The sequence below is a fragment of the Arachis stenosperma genome, chromosome 6 (genome assembly GCF_014773155.1).
Source record: "Arachis stenosperma cultivar V10309 chromosome 6, arast.V10309.gnm1.PFL2, whole genome shotgun sequence".
NCBI lineage: Eukaryota > Viridiplantae > Streptophyta > Magnoliopsida > Fabales > Fabaceae > Arachis > Arachis stenosperma.
This window is the reverse complement of record NC_080382.1, coordinates 7,341,909-7,362,071: the sequence shown is the minus strand read 5'-3', so window position 1 is coordinate 7,362,071 and position 20,163 is coordinate 7,341,909. Positions and strand designations below refer to the sequence as shown.

Here is a 20,163-nt window from a genome sequence, read left to right as displayed (position 1 = left end):
TGATGTAAAACGATATATGATACGTCGATACACCAATTTTAAAATCTAATAAGACACAAAGATACATATATATATATAAAATATAAAGTATTTTTCAGATAAATTATAATAATATTTTGATATTTTATTAATATTAAAATATAAATTAATGTTTAATTATTTTTAATATTTTATTTTAATTATATAAAATATTTAAAATATTATTATTTTAATAAATAATAATATATACTATTTCTAAATTTATTTCAAAAATATATATTAAATATAAGGTTAGATACATTGAAACGTGATAGAATTTAAATATATTCAAATATGTCTGAAAAATAATTTTTATTAAGCATAGTTAACAAATACGTCTTCAGCAATTTCAATCTTTCAATAATATTTTACTTTTTATTAAATCTATCTAATTAATTACCTCGGTGGACTTGCATCATTTCCCATCATATATAATGGATATAAAAACAGTGAATTTAGTATAAGCGAAAGGGCCGATAAACTAGGTCCCTACAACATTATTCGAGCCAGGTTTAATACAGAATTAGTAGATAGCAATGGTCAAGTGGATGGGATCATCACCCTAATGTTTCCTCCAACAAAACGTCCACAGAATTGGGGCCTTCTCTTACTGTAGATTGAATAGGAGATCTCACTGAAACAAAATAGACATCAGATTAGATGTTTGGGGCGGAAAAATAGTTTGTATATGTCCACTAATAATGCAACAATAATATTATATGATTATTTTTTATGTGCCTTAGCTTAATGCTACTTCTGTTCTTTCTACCCTGACCCCTTGTCTATACGGTTAATGCTCCGTGAATACATATTTTCATGTGAAGATAGTAGGTATAGTAGGTATTGTGAATACTTAGATTATTCGATTAAATACGTTAAAAAATTTAATAGTTTGTAATATCATTTTTATGCGTAGATATTTATAATATACAGAAAATGATACGATATAGAATACGAGATACACGGACAATAAATTTAAAATTTTTATAAAATATTGAGACATAATATATATAAAATATAAAGTATTTTTAAATAAATTATAATAATATTTTAATATTTTATTAATATTAAAATATAAATTAAATTTTTAATTATTTTAATAATTAATAATATATATTATTTTTAAACTCATTTTAAGAATAAATATTAAAAATAAGATACACTAACACATGATGGTATTTAGGTGTATTTAAACGTGAAAGAAGAAGAAAAAGCAACCAGTAAAAAAAAGAAAGAGATGAATAAACAAAAGAATCCACCATGGTCAAGTTTCTTTATACGTTCCTTTATATTGATCAGATCTGTCGCGTCGCGGATGATGACGCTGGGACGGTGAACGCAATGGACTGTGGGGGAGGCTGCACGGCGGGTGGGCAGCATGAAAGAGGCTTTTGGGGCTGGTGCGCCGCGATCGAACGTTCGCAGAGAGGCTGGCGGTGGCGGGCTGTCCGGGGCTGGTGCTGCGCAATCGGACGTCCGCGGAAAGGTTGGGCGGCGTCAGCTAAAGGCTGGACGGCAGCAGCTGGAGTCTGGCCAGCATCGGACCGAAGAACGGGAAAATGAAACGGCAGCCAGATCACTCTGCAAACCGGAGTTCGCGAATGAAAAACAGAAATTAGCGTGATATTAAGTGTAACTGTTTGATTCAATTTGAAATATTTATTTTTTAAATTTCAAAATCTAAAATTATTAATAATTAATTAATTATCTAATTTATAATTATAATTTTATTTTATCCTTTTTATTCTATTATTCACATTGATTATTATTCTCCTTCTCTTTCTATACTCTTTCTATACATTGATTATTATTCTATACTTCCTATAATTTTATTTTTTCTATACTCTTTCTATACTTTACGACAGTATCCAACTATCTGAATTATATTCTGATGTCTATTTTTGGGCAATTTGGCCACTCCAATTGCAAGATGGCAGTAACAGTAGCAACCAAATGCGATTACTCGACGCTGAAACAAATCAAATTAAAAGGGAATAGTCAATATAATAGTGCAAACCAATAACATAAAGCACTTTTACAACAAGGTGCGTGTAGGGTAGGGGTATCTGAGAAAAAAGAAGATACCATACAACTACAAGAGATGAAGATATACGGCTATATTAAAGATATGGGGCATCACGTAGCTAGCTAGCTTAGCTTTCGGTTGTACCATTCCAATTTTATTGCAGTGCATAAGACAAAGATTGCATAAAATAATAATAATGAAAAGTTGAATAATGTTGATTGAGCATATTGGTGGGTTATGGTTGAAGTCAAAAATACTTTTATTATTTATTTGATTGATGCAAATGGGAGTATGGCAACCACACGACGCCGGAACCACATAACAGATAGATAACTCAACATTGTCTCTTCCATGAATGATGCTTCCTCCGTTACTCCATCAATCTCAAAGAGGTGTATGGCCACCACACGACACACCACGCCGTGTACCTAACGGAAACCACATATAATAATAATACGTATTCCTCTGAATCATACTTAGCTTTCCCCTTATATCTTCTATCCTAACCTTCACAAGAATTTAAAAGAGGAATGACACAAAGTAGTGAAATGAAATCTGTTTTTGTATTATAAGTTAGAAACTAAAAAGAATAATAAATAAATGGTGACCACTAACATGAAGTTTTTTGTATAGGAAAAGTTTAGGGCGCCAACAGTTTTATTAAAATCTGGCCAGCATTTAAACAGCAAAAGCAAAGTAAGTAATCTCACACCTTTAAAATCACCAATGATAGCTAATTGATGGCTACAAATCACAAAATTTGCTGGCCTTTAACACTCATCTTTTATATAAAAGATAATAATTCATACGAAGATGGTATCTATATCATCTTTACATAAAAATAATTTTATGAGTAATCACTTGAATAAGGAGATTTTGGGTGTCTAAAGCATTTGTATCGAATTTGTCTAAAAGGTGAAAAATAAAAATGTAAAGACCTTATATTTTGTATCTTAATTATAGGCATGATATCTATATATGTTGATATTTTATAGTGAAACTAATTGTTTAAAATATGAAAGTTTCAGTTCCTAAGATTAATCAAGAAATGGATTGCATTAAGAATATCATAGAGCATTAGGCCAATTCTACCACCAAACCAACTTCCCATTTGGCTACCCACTAGAAAACCAAGTCTGCCAAGTCTTTGTTCCCCAAAGAAGCCACCAAGATATGAACCAAACAAAGTGCCGCTTCCCCTGATTGCACCCTCTGCATCACTCCCACCATAGTACACTGCCTCAAAGAAGTCCCATCCAGAAGATATCATGGGACCTATCACGCGCTGAGCCTTGTGCGAAGCCAACTTTGCCGCCTTTGCGCCTTCTTTCTTAGCATGCTTCTCCGCTAATGACTGTGCCATGCCCTGTGACTTTGCATCAGTCAGTGCAGATTTCATTGCTTGGTTCTTGGCTTTCTCAATATGTGCAGATCTTAAGTTGTGGAAATACAGCTTCGTACTTTCCTTCACACCGCATGCTAGACTTCCGTATCCCATGTCCAAGCAATTCCACACTGTAAACTTTCCACTCTTGGATGTTGCATGATCCGGAACAAGCTTCCTGCATTTCTCAGCTTGGAAATATAATGAAATTAAAAACCATTATTTGAGATTGTTAGAAATAAGAACGCTTCATTGTTGGAAAACACTCCAAGTTAATATAATTAATGATGCTAATGCAAATAACAACAGGGTTGAACTTATGACAGATCCAAATGTGTTTTCTTATATTGTTTCTTCCCCTATATATGTTCATAATCGAACAATACAATGGATATATATGATTCTAACGATATTTCTCAATTATTATTATATATAACATGCATGAAATTAATGTTATAGCGATCTGTGAAAAAAAAATTAATAACATTGAATTGAGATTGAGAGTGGGGTGGAAGGTAATTAGGTACCTGCCATGCTAAGAACAATGATGAAGGCGACAAATACCAGCAACCGGACGCGTTTCTTGTGGAAATCCATGTCATCGGAACGACAGTAACGGTATATGGGAAACCGAATCCAATTAATGTTTATTTAATACAAAGAAACAAAAATTAATGAAGCTTGGAGGAAAGGCAAGATGCAGAGTTAGATTGAGTAGATTCTAACTATGGTTTCATGTTCATATTCAGTTTTTTTTTTCTTTTAATTTCTGTTTAGACTATGTGTGAAGTGGACGATCCTTGTCATGGATCCCAATATTTCTTTCTACAAAATGGGCTCTTGCTCCATCAAATTGGGACATAGCTCGGATTTTGTTTTTCCACCTCTGGAAAACATTATTATAAAAGGCTTGGTTTCGGTATCACTAAATGAATTTCATTTTGATCAGTACAAAAACATCCAACTTATGTTTAGCTACTAGACCATATATGTCATTTTGAATGAGATCGTATATACTATATTTTACAAAACTACCTTAGTCTCGAACATTAATTATGAAATTCATTTCACTTTTGGGTCAATTAAAATTCATTTTGTTTTTGGATTAACTCGTTTAAAAACATTCAAGTAACTTCGCCTCATAACTTGTAAGAAAAACGTTGCATTCCTTATTTTCTTTGTAATTTTAACCATATACCAATATTTCGTACATTATTCATATAATATAAAGTATCATATTTCGAAGATAACAAGGCTAACAAGCTGATTTAGTGTGATTGTTTTAAAAACGGTAAATACTATGGCCTCTATCACTTTCTACCGAAGTTACTAAAAAGGTAAATAAATAATATTTAATAAATTTTACATGATTTACTTTTCATTTTAAATATTTTATTTTTTACTTTAAAAAGAAAATTAGGCAATTTAGACACCTTGACAAAGGCATCATAGAACTCACCTTTAAAAAATAGCAGTCTAATAAAATTTCATGTATTTTGTTTTGTATTTTACTGTCCAACGGGGGCATCAAACGGAAACTCTAAACAAGCTCAATTAAAACAGTTGGACAAACATGTCAACCGTCAAGAAGTACAATAGAGTTCTGAATTTCAAAACACAGACAAAAACAGAAGGCTTGGGCAGCCATAGCAATCTTCAAAGCCTTCTTCCCCTTCTACCGCTCTTTCTACGAGTGCTATCTGACGGAATCGGGGTCACATCCTCTGAAGAAAACAAAAACATGATTAACAATTGCAAAAATTAGTCAAGCATCAAGTTTATCGCAGCATCCCAAAAATGTATATACCTATGCGGCCAATTTTCATTCCAGAACGAGCCAAGGCGCGGAGAGCAGACTGAGCACCAGGGCCAGGTGTTTTTGTCTTGTTTCCACCGGTGGCACGGAGCTTGATATGAAGAGCAGTTATGCCCAGCTCCTGCTTCCAAAAATAGAATCAAGTCAGTGTACTTTGAACACTATACAGAGATGTAATCACAAGTTGGAATAAACATGTAGCAGACTAACAAGAATGGACATGGAAAAATATTCAAAAACATAAGCACCGACAACTATTGATATGAACAATATAAAATTACTAAATCAACAGTTTGAACAATACAAGATTCACATGTATAATATATTGTCATGAAAGTCTATATGAAAAACTAAATTAAGGATAATCATAAACACCTTGCATCTAGCAGCAACATCTTGTGCTGCAAGCATAGCAGCATATGGGGATGATTCATCTCTGTCAGCTTTAACCTTCATTCCACCTGATTATCAGAAACAAAATACATAAGATACATATGGATTTATTCTGAGACTTATCAGGAACTCTTGGAAAGCTAAAACAGTTACTTTGGCACTATATAAAGTAGAAAGTAAAATTTTGCAGTTTGAGAATGTAGTAGTAATTAAAATAGAAAGTAAAATTTTGCAGTTTGAGAATGTAGTAGTAATTAAAATATTGGCTAGTTTACATTATAAAATAAGGCATATGTTTAGTATTACTTGAAAGTTGAAACAGTTTCATAAAACAGGAGATCATCAGCCATTCAGCCCAATCATAATCTTGGAAAAAGTAAAAAATATACGGCAGGAGTTTCAAATACCCAAAAAACAATGAAATTGGCTATAGAACTGTTATAGAATAAAGTATCCATGTAATAAGAATCTTTGTTTATATCTTAAGGCAATGTGAAGAGAAACACACTTACCAGTGATGCGGACAAGGGTTTCCCTTCCAGACAAATCAGTCACATGCTGCAATGAGAAATCACCCAATCAAAACCATCGATTCAGCAAATTCAAATAAAATAAAGAACAAGGAGAAAAAAGATGAACATAGTGTACTCACAATAAAGGTGTCATTGAATGATGCAAAAATGCGAGCAACACCAAAAACATGTTCGCCCTCTCTAACAGCAGGGCCAAGAGTGACGGTTTCCTCCTTGGGCTCTCTAACCTTTCTCCTCGACTGCAAAAGAATCAACACCACACAGAGTCTTAAAACTGAATATCCTTATCACATTCCCAATTGCACAACCAATTCCCCACACAACTAACATAACAAGTTCTAATAATGAAAAAATAGCATCTAATTATTGCTTCCTTCTAATTAACAGAACAATGAGAGTTTCCCATCATTCCCTTCAATCCTGTTTTTAGCTGCTACTGAAGGGTTCAGCTAATTAAGTAAAGATTAAAAAGATGCATACAAAGAATCAGATCATAACGAAAATACAGGTAGCTAGGGCAAAAGAAAAAGAGATTTTATTTAAAAGAAAAATCAACGTCTAGCTGAATCACCTAATACACTACAATCAGACTTCTTCATTGATTATCACAGATCAAACAAAATGACGTGGACTAATAATTAAGAACAAGAATGAAAGACTAACCAACAGAAATTGGTTAAACGAAATCTAACAGAAAGAGAGAGACATACCATGGTTGGTGCTCGAAGGTTGCGCAGTGAGAATCAGCTTTCACTTACCCTAGGTTTGTGATATATACCCAGACAGTGGAATGCGTTAGGGTTTTAAATTTTGTAGAGAACTACGTAATACTGGAGTTGGACTTGGGCCTCATAGAAGCCCAGAAACAAACTAATCAAACAACCCAAAAAAACAATTTTAAATTCAAACAGCATCATCTCTGATAGATGTAGCACTCTCCCAGATCCCAAAAAAAAAAAACATATAGCACTCTGAATTTATCTTGACCCAAAAAAAAAATAATAATAAATTATGAAGCACTCAGAAAAAAGGAAGAATATTAATATTAATATTAAAATAAAATACACTTTTTGTTTCTAATATTTTTTAATCTTTTTAAAATTATCTTTAACATTAATTTGATTCAATTTTGTTTCTAACATTTTTGATAAACTTTAATTTTATCCTCACCATTAATTTTTTAACTGTAAGTCAAAAAAATTTTTTAATTATATTCCTAATTCTCATCATCATCATCTTCACTTTTCTCCCTTCATTGTTACCATTATTCTCTCTTTCTCTCTCTCTCTTTTCTTACCACCTTCACAAAACCATCCTCTTCTCACACTCGTAACTTTGTCCTCTCCCTCACTTATTTTTTTTGTTGAAAAATAATAATTTAAAATGTTTGTAGTTGTTTTTATTATTGTTGAATTATTGGTTGAAAAAAGATTGAGGGTGATGGGGTTAGGATTAAAGGGAATGTGGGATCCTAATGGAACGATTTAAATGTTAGGAATATAAATAAAACTTATCTCAAACTTTCAGGACAAAAATAATATTTTACTCATAAAAAATTATATCATAAAAGATTTTATAGTATAACATAATGATATAATATAGTATAATAAAAATTAATTCTAATACTATATATATATATATATATATATATATATATATATATATATATATATATTGAAGCATTTACTTAAGTAGAATTTTTTGTAAAATATAGAGAAGAGAATCAATTTTTTGTCTATTTAATTTTGATAAATTAGATTTAAACAAAAAATAGCATATAAATACAAAAATAATACATTGGCACTCAAACAAGTTGTCTATTTATTTGTTTTGTGCATGGAGATTGGCGTGCTTCATTTTCAAACAAGTTGACGAGAATATTTAGGATGGTGTGATTATTTCTAGATAGGACCTAGAGTTTCTCACTTGCTGTTTGTAGATGACCTCCTCCTTTTTTGTAAAACGGAAAAAAAAATCAAGTTCAGAATGTCGTGAACACCTTGGAGTTGTTCTGCAAAACTTCAGGTATGAAGGTTAACATTGAAAAATCCAAAGCTATTTGTTCTAGAAAAACCTCTAATAGAAGGAAGGAAATGTTGTCTGGTGTTTCTCATATTCCTTTTACTAGTGACTTAGGCAAATACTTGGGGGTGAACCTTAATCATCCTTGAGCTACTAGGTCTGTTTTTTTTTTTTTTTTTTTGACTCTTTAGAGAAGATCAGGAATAGGCTGGCTAGTTGGAAAGGTCGACTCCTTAACAGAGTAGGCAGGCTTTGCTTAATTAAATCTATTACTTCTTCTCTTCATATTTACCAGATGCAAGTGACTCTTTTTCCTACTTCAATTTGTCAAAAGATTGATTATGTGCTTAGACAATTCTTGTGGAAGGAAAAAGTGGGGGAGCATTGCTTAAGCTTGGTCAAGTGGAGCAAAGTTGTTACTCCAAGAAAATATGGAGGTTTGGGAATTAGAGATACTCAATGTGTGAATTTTGCTTTATTAGAAAAGCTTATTTGGCAATTACTGCATAATAAAGATAAGTTTTGGGTAAGGATTATGTTGACAAAATATTTATCTGGGAGTTCTTGCTTTTCACCCAATTTTTCTAATAATGTTCCAAGCACTTGGTGAGCAATTTATAAGACAATAGAAAAGCTTCGTGATGGTTTTGAATGGTGTATAGGCAGGATGTCTCAATCCTTTTGTGTCATGTTTGGCGACCATCTGGAATGCTAGCTCCTTTGGTTCCCTTTGTGCATATTTCTGATTCTCTCTTAAAGTTAGAAGATGTCTGGCACCATAGACATTGGCTGTGGGATATTCTTTGCACAATGATTCCGGATGAAATTAAACTTGATTTGATGTTCTTTGATCCTATCAAGCAAGCAGGAGATAAAACAGGTTGGTTTTGGACAAACTCAAATACTCTCACCTACTCGACTAAAAGCGGGTATAAGTGACTATTGAAGAAGAAATTTGGCTGAAATGATAATGAAAATTGGCCTTGGCTTTGGCGCTTGAGAATACTGAAGAAGATAAAGTGTTTGCTTTGGCTTTGCCTCAACAACGGAGTTCCCACAACTAGCTACCAGTTTCAAAGAGGTCTTGCTACTTCTAATATTTGTTAGAGATGTTATCTTGCTCTAGAGGATATTAACCATTGTTTTAGGACTTGTCAAAAAGCTCGTCAGATTTGGATTAGCTTAAACTTGGGAATGACCGCTGTAGATTCTGGTTTGGATTTTGTGTCTTGAATTCATTCTAACCTCAACAAAAATGAGTTCCTCTTTGCAACGGCCTTTTGGTGGATTTGGAGGGATAAGAACAATGACATATTCCATCAAGATGATCCATGGAGTAGAAGAAAATTGTTCACTTGACTAAACATGCTGCTCGAGATTTCTCCAATGTCAATACCACCCAAAAACATATTACTCCTTCCTCTTTGCAATATAACTAGGAACCACCTCTGATGAATGTCTGTAAAGTGAACTGCGATACAAGCGTTTTTGAAAATGAGCAATTAGCTGGCTTTGGGTGTATTATTAGAGACAGCATGAAAATTTGGATAAAAAATTGTTCTGCCAGTATATCTCTTTCTAGTATTCTCTGCTGTGAGTTTCATGCTATTTGGAGAGGGTTTGTTACGGCTTGGGATTGCGAGTGCAAAGAGGTCATATGTGAAACTGATAATCTTGATGCGTTTCTTTTTGTTTCGCGAGACACAACCAGCATGATTAGGACTGACTTTGATCTGCTTGACAAAATCAAAGAGATGTTCCAGCGTAATTGGACAGTTACGGTAGTACTCATTCAGCGCACAACAAACAAAGCGGCTGATTTAATGGCTAAGACTGCTGCTTTTAACAAGCAGGTGTACCTGGAGTAATTGCTGCCCCGTAATAGTTTAGATATTATTATTAGAGAGGAATTCTATTATTTCTCTTAGGTCCTTTTTATTTGTGTTATTTTCAATTTAAAAAAAAAGTTAATGATAAAGAAATGGGATAGTTTTTCTTACGAAATAATTTAATAGTGATATTAAATTTATTAATTAAAAGATAATGCTAATGGAGGTTATTGATTAAATTTATTATTAATATTAATTAGACGGTAATATTAGTGGAGACACTTGAATGAATAGAGACAATTAAAAAAAATTTAAAAATCTAAAAAAATTACAATATAAAATATAATAAATAAAAACTAAAAAGTGTTTAATTAACAAAAATTATCAGATGAGAATTTTAAGAATGAGCTTTTTTATATGTATCTAAAAATGATAAAACTTACAAACTTTATCGTTAATTGCAAAGTTTAGAATATTATGTTATTGTTTGTAGATACATTAGTATTAGTATAATAATAATATTCAAAAGCACAACAAAATAAGAGCTTAACTAGTCTTAGCAATTTTCATCAGGCAGATAACTGAAGTTCTCAAAAAGCTTTTTTTTTTTGTTTTTAATACAAAATTTCTTCATACATATAATGCATTGTACAGCTTTGGCAAGTCTTGCCATGATTTGCATATCTTTTTAATCCGAATCTATAATTTTACCACGACCTCTTCTCATGAACCTTCTAGGTTATACATGTAACAAATAAGCAAATAAAAAAAGAGGGGGGGTAGATTTATCGTGCCCTGCATCATTGGTTGGAGCTTATAATCAAGCTTTCGAACTTTGTACTTCTATATTCAATTGTATATTTGCGTGTATTCATTCATTACTGCAAATACCAATAGGCAGCCAACAGTTATGTTTCCTCGTACCAGGAGGCCTCGACGAGGAATGATGGTGCTCGAGGATAACTGAATTTGCCTCATGCTAAAAATGCACCCAAAAAAACACCCCATTTCAGCACCAAATATGAAATTAGCCACCCCATTAAAAATGAGATTTCAATTGGTTCAAGCATCACTGTCTTCTTTATCCAAAGTAGCTGATAGATAGCTCAAGATGAAGCCGTCTATATCTCCCTCAAGGACAGAGTCAGGGTCTGAAACCTCATAATTAGTTCTAAGATCTTTCACCATACGATAAGGCTGCATTGTAAATTAATTAAAATAAAAAAGGTTATGCAATTGCTCATATCATCAAAACCTGACGGAAAAAAGAAGGGGGAGTATAGAATTTCAAACCCTACATGGAGCACGTAACTGCGTATCTGACTGCCCCAAGTTATGTCCGTGAGAGATTGTGTATGTTGTGAATTCAACTGAGCCTGGCGTGCCATCTCCAGTTGGTCTAATCTCGACTTGAGCACAGCCATCGCAGAAGCCTTATTCTGATGTTGGGATCTATTTCCAAATCACAAGCAAACACAAAATTAATGAATGCAGCACAATCTATGAATGACCTCCCCAAACCAACACAAAATGCCCAAATTTATTTCTTACCTTTCATTCTGACAAGTTGCAGTAATTCCTGTAGGAATATGAATTATTCTTATTGCACTTTCAGTTGTATTAGCATGCTGGCCACCGGGACCACCAGAACGAAACCGTTCAATTCGAAGATCAGATTCATTGATTTGTACACGACTAGATCCATCACCAAGGATTGGAATCACAGCTACTGCAGCAAAGGAAGTATGCCGGCGCTTATTACTGTCAAAAGGTGATATTCTCACAAGTCTGTGGACTCCTACTTCTGCTTTTGCATATCCAAATGCAAACTCACCATCTACTTCAATTGTAGCTCGCTGAAAATGAAAAAAAGTAATCTGAATTCATAAACTAGCAATTCTTCCCTTCAAAGAAAAGTCTAGTCTCTGGAAAAGTCCATGAGTACTGCAGATCTAAAATATGTTAAACTAAATCCTCATGAAAATCTTGCTTGAAACTTAAATGCTCATTATACAAGTACTTGAAAATCAGAAACCATAGCTACACAAAACACGTTGGTCCTGAATCCAAGATTCCAAGCACACAAGAAATCTGTAGAAATGTAAAATAACTTAAAAAGGACTCAGGAAGGATGGTGAGAAGGAGAACCTTGATTCCTGCAATCTCACCAGGCATTTCATCTATTACAGTTACATTATATCCACGTCGGTGGGCCCATGATTTATACATCTGCATAACCATTGCAGCCCAGTCCATGCTCTCAGTACCCCCGGCCCCAGCCTGAACCTACATTAAATAATAAAACAAGCAGTTTCAAATTTCAATAGTTAAGCACAGCTTAATTTTACTGTTCTACTGATGTTGGACAAGGGAAAGGATACACATTGCAGCAGATTCTTGTGCAGCATGATGCTAACACCAAGAGCCATAGTGACAACTGGGAACTTAAAAAGAATGCTTTTGAAGATTTGAAAAATATAAAATAATCAACAATACTAGCAATTTATGTTAATCCATTGTAACAACCTCGATGAAGCAAGAACAAGAATCCTGCTCCCCAGCTAGCAGTGCCTCTAGCTCTTTTTCCTTTGCGTTTTTTCTCATGTCACGCAAAGCTTTCAATGATTCCTGAAAAGGAAAAGAATTGTGAAATGAAAATAAATTGACATCTAATATAAGAAAGGATCTAATTGACACTTCAAACATCAGAGAGTTTAGACTATCAATGCTTGTTTCAACTACAAATTTTATCTTAAAACATAAAGCTCACTGATCTATTTGAATTGTCTAGATAGATGCTCTTGCTCCTAACAACAAATAAATCCACCATGTCCAAATCAACTTGATTAATCAGTTGTATCGTTCAAAACTTGTTGACATACATTGTAAGCCTTATGAAACAGTGATACTCATAAAACCGATAACAAAAGAGTAACATGCCTAGGTGATGAGGAAGTGAGTGCCGCACGCACCGATTCCAATTCTGAGTCATTCTCATCACGAGCAAGCTTAATCATGTCAATATGCTCGAGTAACTCTTGCTCAAGCGCATTCACCTCTTTCACCTTTCCCATTAGGGTTCCATGCTCTCTGCTAATGTTACCAGCGTGCACAGGGTCATCCCAAAGATCTGCCTTATTCAGCTGCACAGATAACATATCCAACCTTACCTTCAATTTCTTCCACTGTCACAACACACCACACCATGGAATTATTAATCAGCAAGCAAGTAATTCTTGAAACAGAAGGAGGTTGACGTAGGTACCTGTAAGCGGCGTTTGATGAGATGAATAGATTGCGCAACCGCAGAGGCATGGCTCTTCCAATCGCTTTCGTTATCGTCTAGAATGTTCCAATTGTTGGCGAGAATTCCCTCCACCGTGAGGCCATCGGAGGTTGAGCGTTGGGCGGCGGTGGCGGCGGCTTCAGAAGCGAAGAACCGACGGCATGTGGCCTGGTGGTGTTGGCGATGCGAATAACCATAACCGTAGCAGTGATTTTCAGTTAAAAGGGAAATTGAACGGAAGCAAACGGAGTGAAAGAGGTTATCTGAGAAGTGGCGGCGATGGTTAATGGTTTGGGAAGAATCAAAGGAGTTAGTGAGAAACAAGTTAAAATCGTTGGAGCTCAATAAACGAGTCCTCAGTGATCTTCGTAGAAAAATGGACATGCTCAACGCTATTCTTATTCTATTCTCCTTCCTTTGAAGCTTCAACAACCAATGTACTCGATCCTATTCAAGAACACTGCTCCAACTTCAACTCACCAAAGAAGAATATGCTCCTGCTGCTGCTGCTGCTTCGAGCTTTTTTTTTTGTTATGTCTTGGTAAATGGGCTTGACCCTGATTATAAATATGGGCTTTTCAAGCCCAATTTGAAACAAAATAATTAATTCGGGTCCACGTAGGATTTTAGCCAGCTTAATTTAATAATCTCTAATCTCTACTTCGCCGTTAGCAGGCTGAGCTTTAAAAAGCATAGCAATGTGACACTCTAGGATGTTCTAAACAAGTAAACACAGCGTCTTGACTAAAAATCCCACCATTTCTCCCCTTTCTAAATTGCCTTTTGCAATGTAGGATTATCTTTATATCCAAGCAAATTTTGTTGAAGTCTTTTCCTTACATCAATTGAAGTGGTGATTATCTAACTCATTAGTTTGCCGGTGGACTTCCTTTTGTAACTTGCAGAATGTTCAAAAAATCAAATTCAGGGAAATTTTGGAGTAATTACCCAAATCAATCCTAAAAATTTTAGAATCGAACATTTTAGTCTCCAAAAAAAATTAATACTCAGATCAATCTTTAAGGTTTTCTTTCGGCAGACAAATCAGTCCCAGTTTATTTTTCGATAAAGTAATTATCCAAATTAGTCCCCAAAGATTTTAAAAACGGACATTTTAGTCTCCAAGAAAAACTAATGTACAAATCAATCTCCAATATTTTTTTTATTAGACATAATAATTCTCCGTCCAAAAATAAAATAAAATAAAATAATAATTATTATTAATTGCACAATAATATTGTACTATATTTTTTGTATTTTTTAGACAAAAATAATGATAAATTTATTTATTAAATTCTTATATATATATATATATATATATATATATATATATATATATATATATATAGTCACTTAATAATAATAATAATAATAATAATAATAATAATAATAATAATAATAATAATAATAATAATAATATAAAATTATTAGATATTATTTTACAAGAAATTCAAGGTTAAAATTATTTGATATTTTTATATTTAATATAATTAAAAGATGTCCTATGTAAAAAAAAAAATATTTGTATTAAAAAATATGTATTAAAAGAAAATATTATATATATATATATAGTCATTCAATAATAATAATAATAATAATAATAATAATAATAATAATAATAATAAAATTATTAGAGATTATTTTACAAAAAATTCAAGGTTAAAATCATTTGATATTTTTGTATTTAATATAATCAAAAGATGTATTATTTTTAAAAATATGTTTACATTAAAAAATATGTATTTAATATAAATCCAAATTAAAATTTTTTCTTTTAATACATATTTTTTAATACAAACATATATTTTTTTTTACATAGGACATCTTTTAATTATATTAAATACAAAAATATCAAATAGTTTTAACCTTGAATATATAAGAATTTAATAAATAAATTTATCATTATTTTTATCCAAAAAATACAAAAAATATAGTACAATATTATTGTGCAATTAATAATAATTATTATTATTTTATTTTATTGTATTTTTGGACAGAAGACTATTATGTCTAATAGAGAGGAATGTTGGGGATTGATTTGTATATTAATTTTTCTTGGGGACTAAAATGTCCGTTTTTAAAATTTGAGGACTTATTTGGATAATTACTCTGTCGGAAAATAAACTGGGGACTGATTTGTCTGTCGAAGTAAAACCTTAAAAATTGATCTATATATTAATTTTTCTTAGGAACTAAAATGTCCAAATTCCAATTTTAAAATCCTTCGAACTGATCTGGTTAATTACAAACAAATCACTTGAATTATTAACAACTACTTTCATAAATAAAATCAGCAACGTGGACATAATACCAATTGTTATTCTCCTCAGTGTGGGGAGCCATGGCCCCAAATATTTGATAAAAAGGATTAGTTACTACGTACTTTGTTTAAGGAGTAAGTTGGTTTAGTTGATTATGTCTTGCACTAAATATTTAGTTATCGCAGGTTCAATTCTAGTCTCTCACATTGGTTTAATGTGCTTCATTGTTAAGATATACCAAGCAACACAAATCCAAGGGTAGTAAACTAGTTAGCAAATCTAAACATAGTGTTTTTAACCTTCAATACTCTGTCTCTTCACGTGAAAACAAGAAAATAACTAGCCATTTTTAGGTGAATTTACGTGAGTTTATCCCATAGAAAAAAGAGAACCTATGTATTTGTCCTAGAAATACCAATGATTAATCCCCGAGGCATCACAACATGAGATTCCCGAAGAAGCAGGTACGGTCAAGGAGCAACAAGTACACATACCTAAGAGATACATAAGCGACAAAATCGATGTATATATAACAGAAATTATGAAAATAACGACCACTTATTCCGATTGATATGTTTGATCTCGAGCATCAGCAATTGATTTTGGCTTCTTGACTATGAGAACTGGGCACTTAACGTTCTGTGCGCAGTGACTACTCACACTTCCAAGAAAAGTCCTATAATTCAGTTCCAACCCCAAAACACAACTCACTATTACACAAATTACAATATATATTAAAAAAAATTAACTAACTTGTATTTTAAGATGCATTTTAAAAATATAAAAATATATTTTTTTAATACTTTTGATGGATTAAATGCATTCAATACATTAAAAATATAAAAGAATTAATTTTTACAATAAATTTTTATAATGTATTAATAACTTCTGTCTTTAAAACACAAGTTAGCAAAACAAAACAAAAAAATATTTTATCATGTTTATGTTATGGTGTTTATAGTATTTTAAAAAATATTATTAAATTAAAATTTTTTATTATTAAACATTTTTCAACAAATATTACTAAAATATAAAAAATATGTGATTTTAATTTTAATAACACTTACATACTCAAATAATTACAAGCTTACTAGAATCTTTTTTTAAAAATAATTATTTAAATCAATTCTCGACACTTTTAAAATTAGAGATTTCAAAATACATAAAACAATGAGCAAATGACGCATATAAACCAACTAGAGGCTGGTTTTACACAATTCCACCAAAGATAAAAACGTTACAAAGTTCTACTCAGAGTACTTTTCTATATAGTTCGAATTAGAGCCACTCGAATTCCACATACCATAGTAATTCGAGTCACTATAATTCGAATTATGCCACTCATCATAGTAATTCGAATGAAACTTATTCGAATTACACACACTAACATATACTAATTCGAATTAGCATCATTCGAACTAACCCACAATTTTGTGCCCATAGTAATTCGAAACAACCTGTTTCGAATTACTCCCTGTTTTGGTTGCCGTTGGTAATTCGAATCCTACTCATTTGAATTACATGGCCCTTGCCTATATAAAGAGTTCGAATAACCTCATTCGAACCACTATTCTAAATCCATGCCCCACCAAATCCCAGAGAAAAGGACTCGTACAACTCCAACAAAGGCTTGAGCAGAAATATTTAGCCGATGGGGATAATCCGGACTAACTTTATCTTTTGGATGGAGTAGCCCATATAGTTGGTATCATCAATGAAAAGGTTAGTGCGAACATCATCCACTATATGGATCGGGTGTTATCAATATTTAGCCTATCATGGATCGGGTGGATGATGTTCGCACTAACCTCTTCATTGATAACACCAACTATATGGGCTACTCCATCCAAACGATAAAGTCGGTCCGGATTATCCCCCATCGACTAAATATTCTACTCAAGCCTTTGTTGGAATCGTACGGGGGTCCTTTTCTCTGGAATTTGGTGGAACATAAATTTAGAATAGTGGTTCGAATGAGGTTACTTCGAACTCTTTATATAGGCAAGGGTCATATAATTCGAATAAGTAGGATTCGAATCACCAACGGCAACCAAAACAGGGAGTAATTTGAAACAGGCTGTTTCGAATTACTATGGGCACGAAATTGTGGGCTAGTTCAAATGATGCTATTTCGAATTAGTATGTGTTAGTATGTGTAATTCAAATCAGGATAATTCAAATTAGTGTGAGTTAGTGTGTAATTCAAACCAGTTTCATTCAAATTACTATGATGAGTACATGCAGGCATAATTCGAATTATAGTGATTCGAATTACTATGATATGTGTAATTCAAGTTGTTCTAATTCGAGCTACATAGAAAAGAACTCTTGGTAGAACCTTGTAACGTTTTTATCTTTGGTGGAATTGTATAAAACCAACCTCTAGTTGATTTATATGCGTAATTTGCCCTAAAACAATTTCTAATTTTTATTTTTGTACTTTTCCATTTAATCAAAAGAATAAAGTAAAAAATATCTTTGAAATTTTTTAAATATCACAAAACAACCCTAAAATCCTTTTAAAATTTCTAAACTAATTATTTTGATTAAAAGAATAAAATTAGGACAACAGAGATAAATGTTAAGGACTTTTTATATATTTTAAAATTTAAAAAATTAAAGCATAGAAATTAAAAATATCGATAATTGATTTGAGTAATAAATAAAAAAAAAAAAACGTGTGATAGAAGGGGAGGGAGTACCTCTTGATAAGACCATAACCGTGGCTTCCCATAACAAGAACATGAGCACCCAACCTTTCAGCCATCTCACAAATCACGTCCCTTGGATCGCCATCCTCTACTTTCGTCTCCACCTTAACCTATTATTCACCATTCCAATATTAATTATTAATTATTTATACTTACATACATAGATAAGCTTCACCTTCACATGGAAAGAAAGTGACGTGTAACAAAACACTGATTAATTAATTAAACAAACAGTGAACAAAGTAATATATGACAAATGTACGGACACCATTATCATCAGAAGAACAAATCCAACAAAATACGACAAATATTGAAGGGAACGAGACATACGTGTTGGAGATCTTTACACAATTTCTTGGCTTTCGCTAACACGCAATCTGCCACTTCTTGGCTATATCTTTCCATGGCTGCCGTTATTTCCGGCGAATACAGATTTGCTGATGAAAAGTGAAAACCAAACACAGAACAAAATAGTAATTTCGATTAGCAAGTTTAGTTTTAATTATTGAAGGGTAGTAAAGAAAAACAAATAAGATACCTGGATGAATTTCAGGATCATCTAGTGCGGCTGCGGTTTCAAAGGGCATATAACCGCCACGTGGTGGGTTTACATAGAGAAGGATAAGGGTATTTTTGGAATTTTGGAAGACGAGGTTGTTGAGGCACCATGAGAGGGCATACATGCTCTCATCGCCTTCGTCCACTGCTACCAGAACCCTCCGTTCGTTCTCTGCCTCTTCTGCCATTACTGCTTCGCGCTTGATTTAGGAAAGATTGGGAGTGACACCGTTACTTTCACTTCTCTTGTGTTTTGACTAATTATGTTGAAGCTACTACTATCAGCTGACTCTAGTGAAATTATTATTTTCTAATTGGAGTGTATAAACGCTTTTTTATATTATTGGACAATGAACCATCGAGAGGTGTGTGTTATCCAAACTCCAAAGTGTACGCACTAGAATGAATTTGACCAAAATATATGAGTTATTCAGTAGAATCTGTTGGCGGTTTGGCTTCCTGGTTTTCATATTTGACGGTATTACCACATGTCCAATAGGACAATATATTTAGGGTAAATCACATATAAAACAATTGTGTTGTTTGGATGGGAATAGAATTGCACAAATAAATTGTTTTTTTTAATTATTTAAAAATAATATTATATATATATATATATATATATATATATATATATATATATATAAATTTTTTAAAATTAGGTTGATCTTAATAATATAGATTATGATAAAAAAAATTATAGTATTAAATTATTTTTATAAAAAAATTATAATGGACAAAGTTTTTGTTGATTAAAAAAATTAGAATTTCTGTAGATAAAAAAATTAAATAATAAATTTTTAGTTATTATTTTGATATAAAAGAGTTTAGTTTTTATTAATAATTAATTTTAATATTTATTATCTAAAATTTGAAAGAATGTTAACGTATATTTTTATATTTAATTAGGTGTTAAGTCTGTTACATAAATAAAAATAATTAATTTTTTTATTATTTAAAAATAATATTTTTTCTCTTTATATATAAAAATATAATTAGATATTAGTATAAAAAATATTTTTATTGATAGTGTTATAAAATTAACTCAATTTGTTTTAATACAATTGAATCTTGATTCTAACTTTTAATCACAATATTAATTTTTTTTATCTAAATTATATGTAATAAATATTTGAAGAAAAAGAAGTAAATATATAGATTAAAAAGATAAGCACTAAAAATTTAAAACTAAATAAAAAAATATGCATATAATAATATTTTTTATTTAAATTATATTATATTGTTAATTTTATTTTTTATAGAACAAAAAAGTAGAAAAAAATAAAAAATAAGAGAAAAGAGAGAAAGATAAAGAAGAAGAACGAG

At 31.9% G+C, this 20,163-nt stretch overlaps 4 protein-coding genes across 4 annotated transcripts; all 4 read right to left on the bottom strand.

Moving 5' to 3' along the window:
• Positions 1 to 3,068: 3,068 nt before the first annotated feature.
• LOC130933574 (uncharacterized) lies at positions 3,069 to 4,025 on the bottom strand. Its single transcript, XM_057863203.1, has 2 exons — positions 3,956 to 4,025; positions 3,069 to 3,619 (listed from the first exon to the last, which is right to left on the bottom strand). Exons 1-2 carry the CDS (start codon positions 4,023 to 4,025, stop codon positions 3,069 to 3,071), a joined length of 621 nt encoding a protein of 206 aa, XP_057719186.1.
• An 863-nt stretch (positions 4,026 to 4,888) lies between these two features.
• On the bottom strand, positions 4,889 to 6,959 carry LOC130935641 (40S ribosomal protein S14). Its single transcript, XM_057865482.1, has 6 exons — positions 6,881 to 6,959; positions 6,290 to 6,409; positions 6,150 to 6,195; positions 5,620 to 5,705; positions 5,236 to 5,365; positions 4,889 to 5,152 (listed from the first exon to the last, which is right to left on the bottom strand). Exons 1-6 carry the CDS (start codon positions 6,881 to 6,883, stop codon positions 5,085 to 5,087), a joined length of 453 nt encoding a protein of 150 aa, XP_057721465.1. The 5' UTR covers positions 6,884 to 6,959; the 3' UTR covers positions 4,889 to 5,084.
• A 3,638-nt stretch (positions 6,960 to 10,597) lies between these two features.
• On the bottom strand, positions 10,598 to 13,818 carry LOC130932842 (peptide chain release factor PrfB2, chloroplastic). The gene is made up of 7 exons (XM_057862277.1): positions 13,287 to 13,818; positions 12,994 to 13,206; positions 12,548 to 12,649; positions 12,170 to 12,307; positions 11,573 to 11,877; positions 11,320 to 11,473; positions 10,598 to 11,218 (listed from the first exon to the last, which is right to left on the bottom strand). Exons 1-7 carry the CDS (start codon positions 13,689 to 13,691, stop codon positions 11,084 to 11,086), a joined length of 1,452 nt encoding a protein of 483 aa, XP_057718260.1. The 5' UTR covers positions 13,692 to 13,818; the 3' UTR covers positions 10,598 to 11,083.
• A 1,679-nt stretch (positions 13,819 to 15,497) lies between these two features.
• LOC130936790 (universal stress protein PHOS32-like) lies at positions 15,498 to 19,303 on the bottom strand. The gene is made up of 4 exons (XM_057866937.1): positions 18,818 to 19,303; positions 18,610 to 18,716; positions 18,271 to 18,389; positions 15,498 to 16,244 (listed from the first exon to the last, which is right to left on the bottom strand). The coding sequence occupies exons 1-4, from the start codon at positions 19,023 to 19,025 to the stop codon at positions 16,127 to 16,129; spliced, it is 552 nt and encodes a 183-aa protein (XP_057722920.1). The 5' UTR covers positions 19,026 to 19,303; the 3' UTR covers positions 15,498 to 16,126.
• Positions 19,304 to 20,163: the final 860 nt, after the last annotated feature.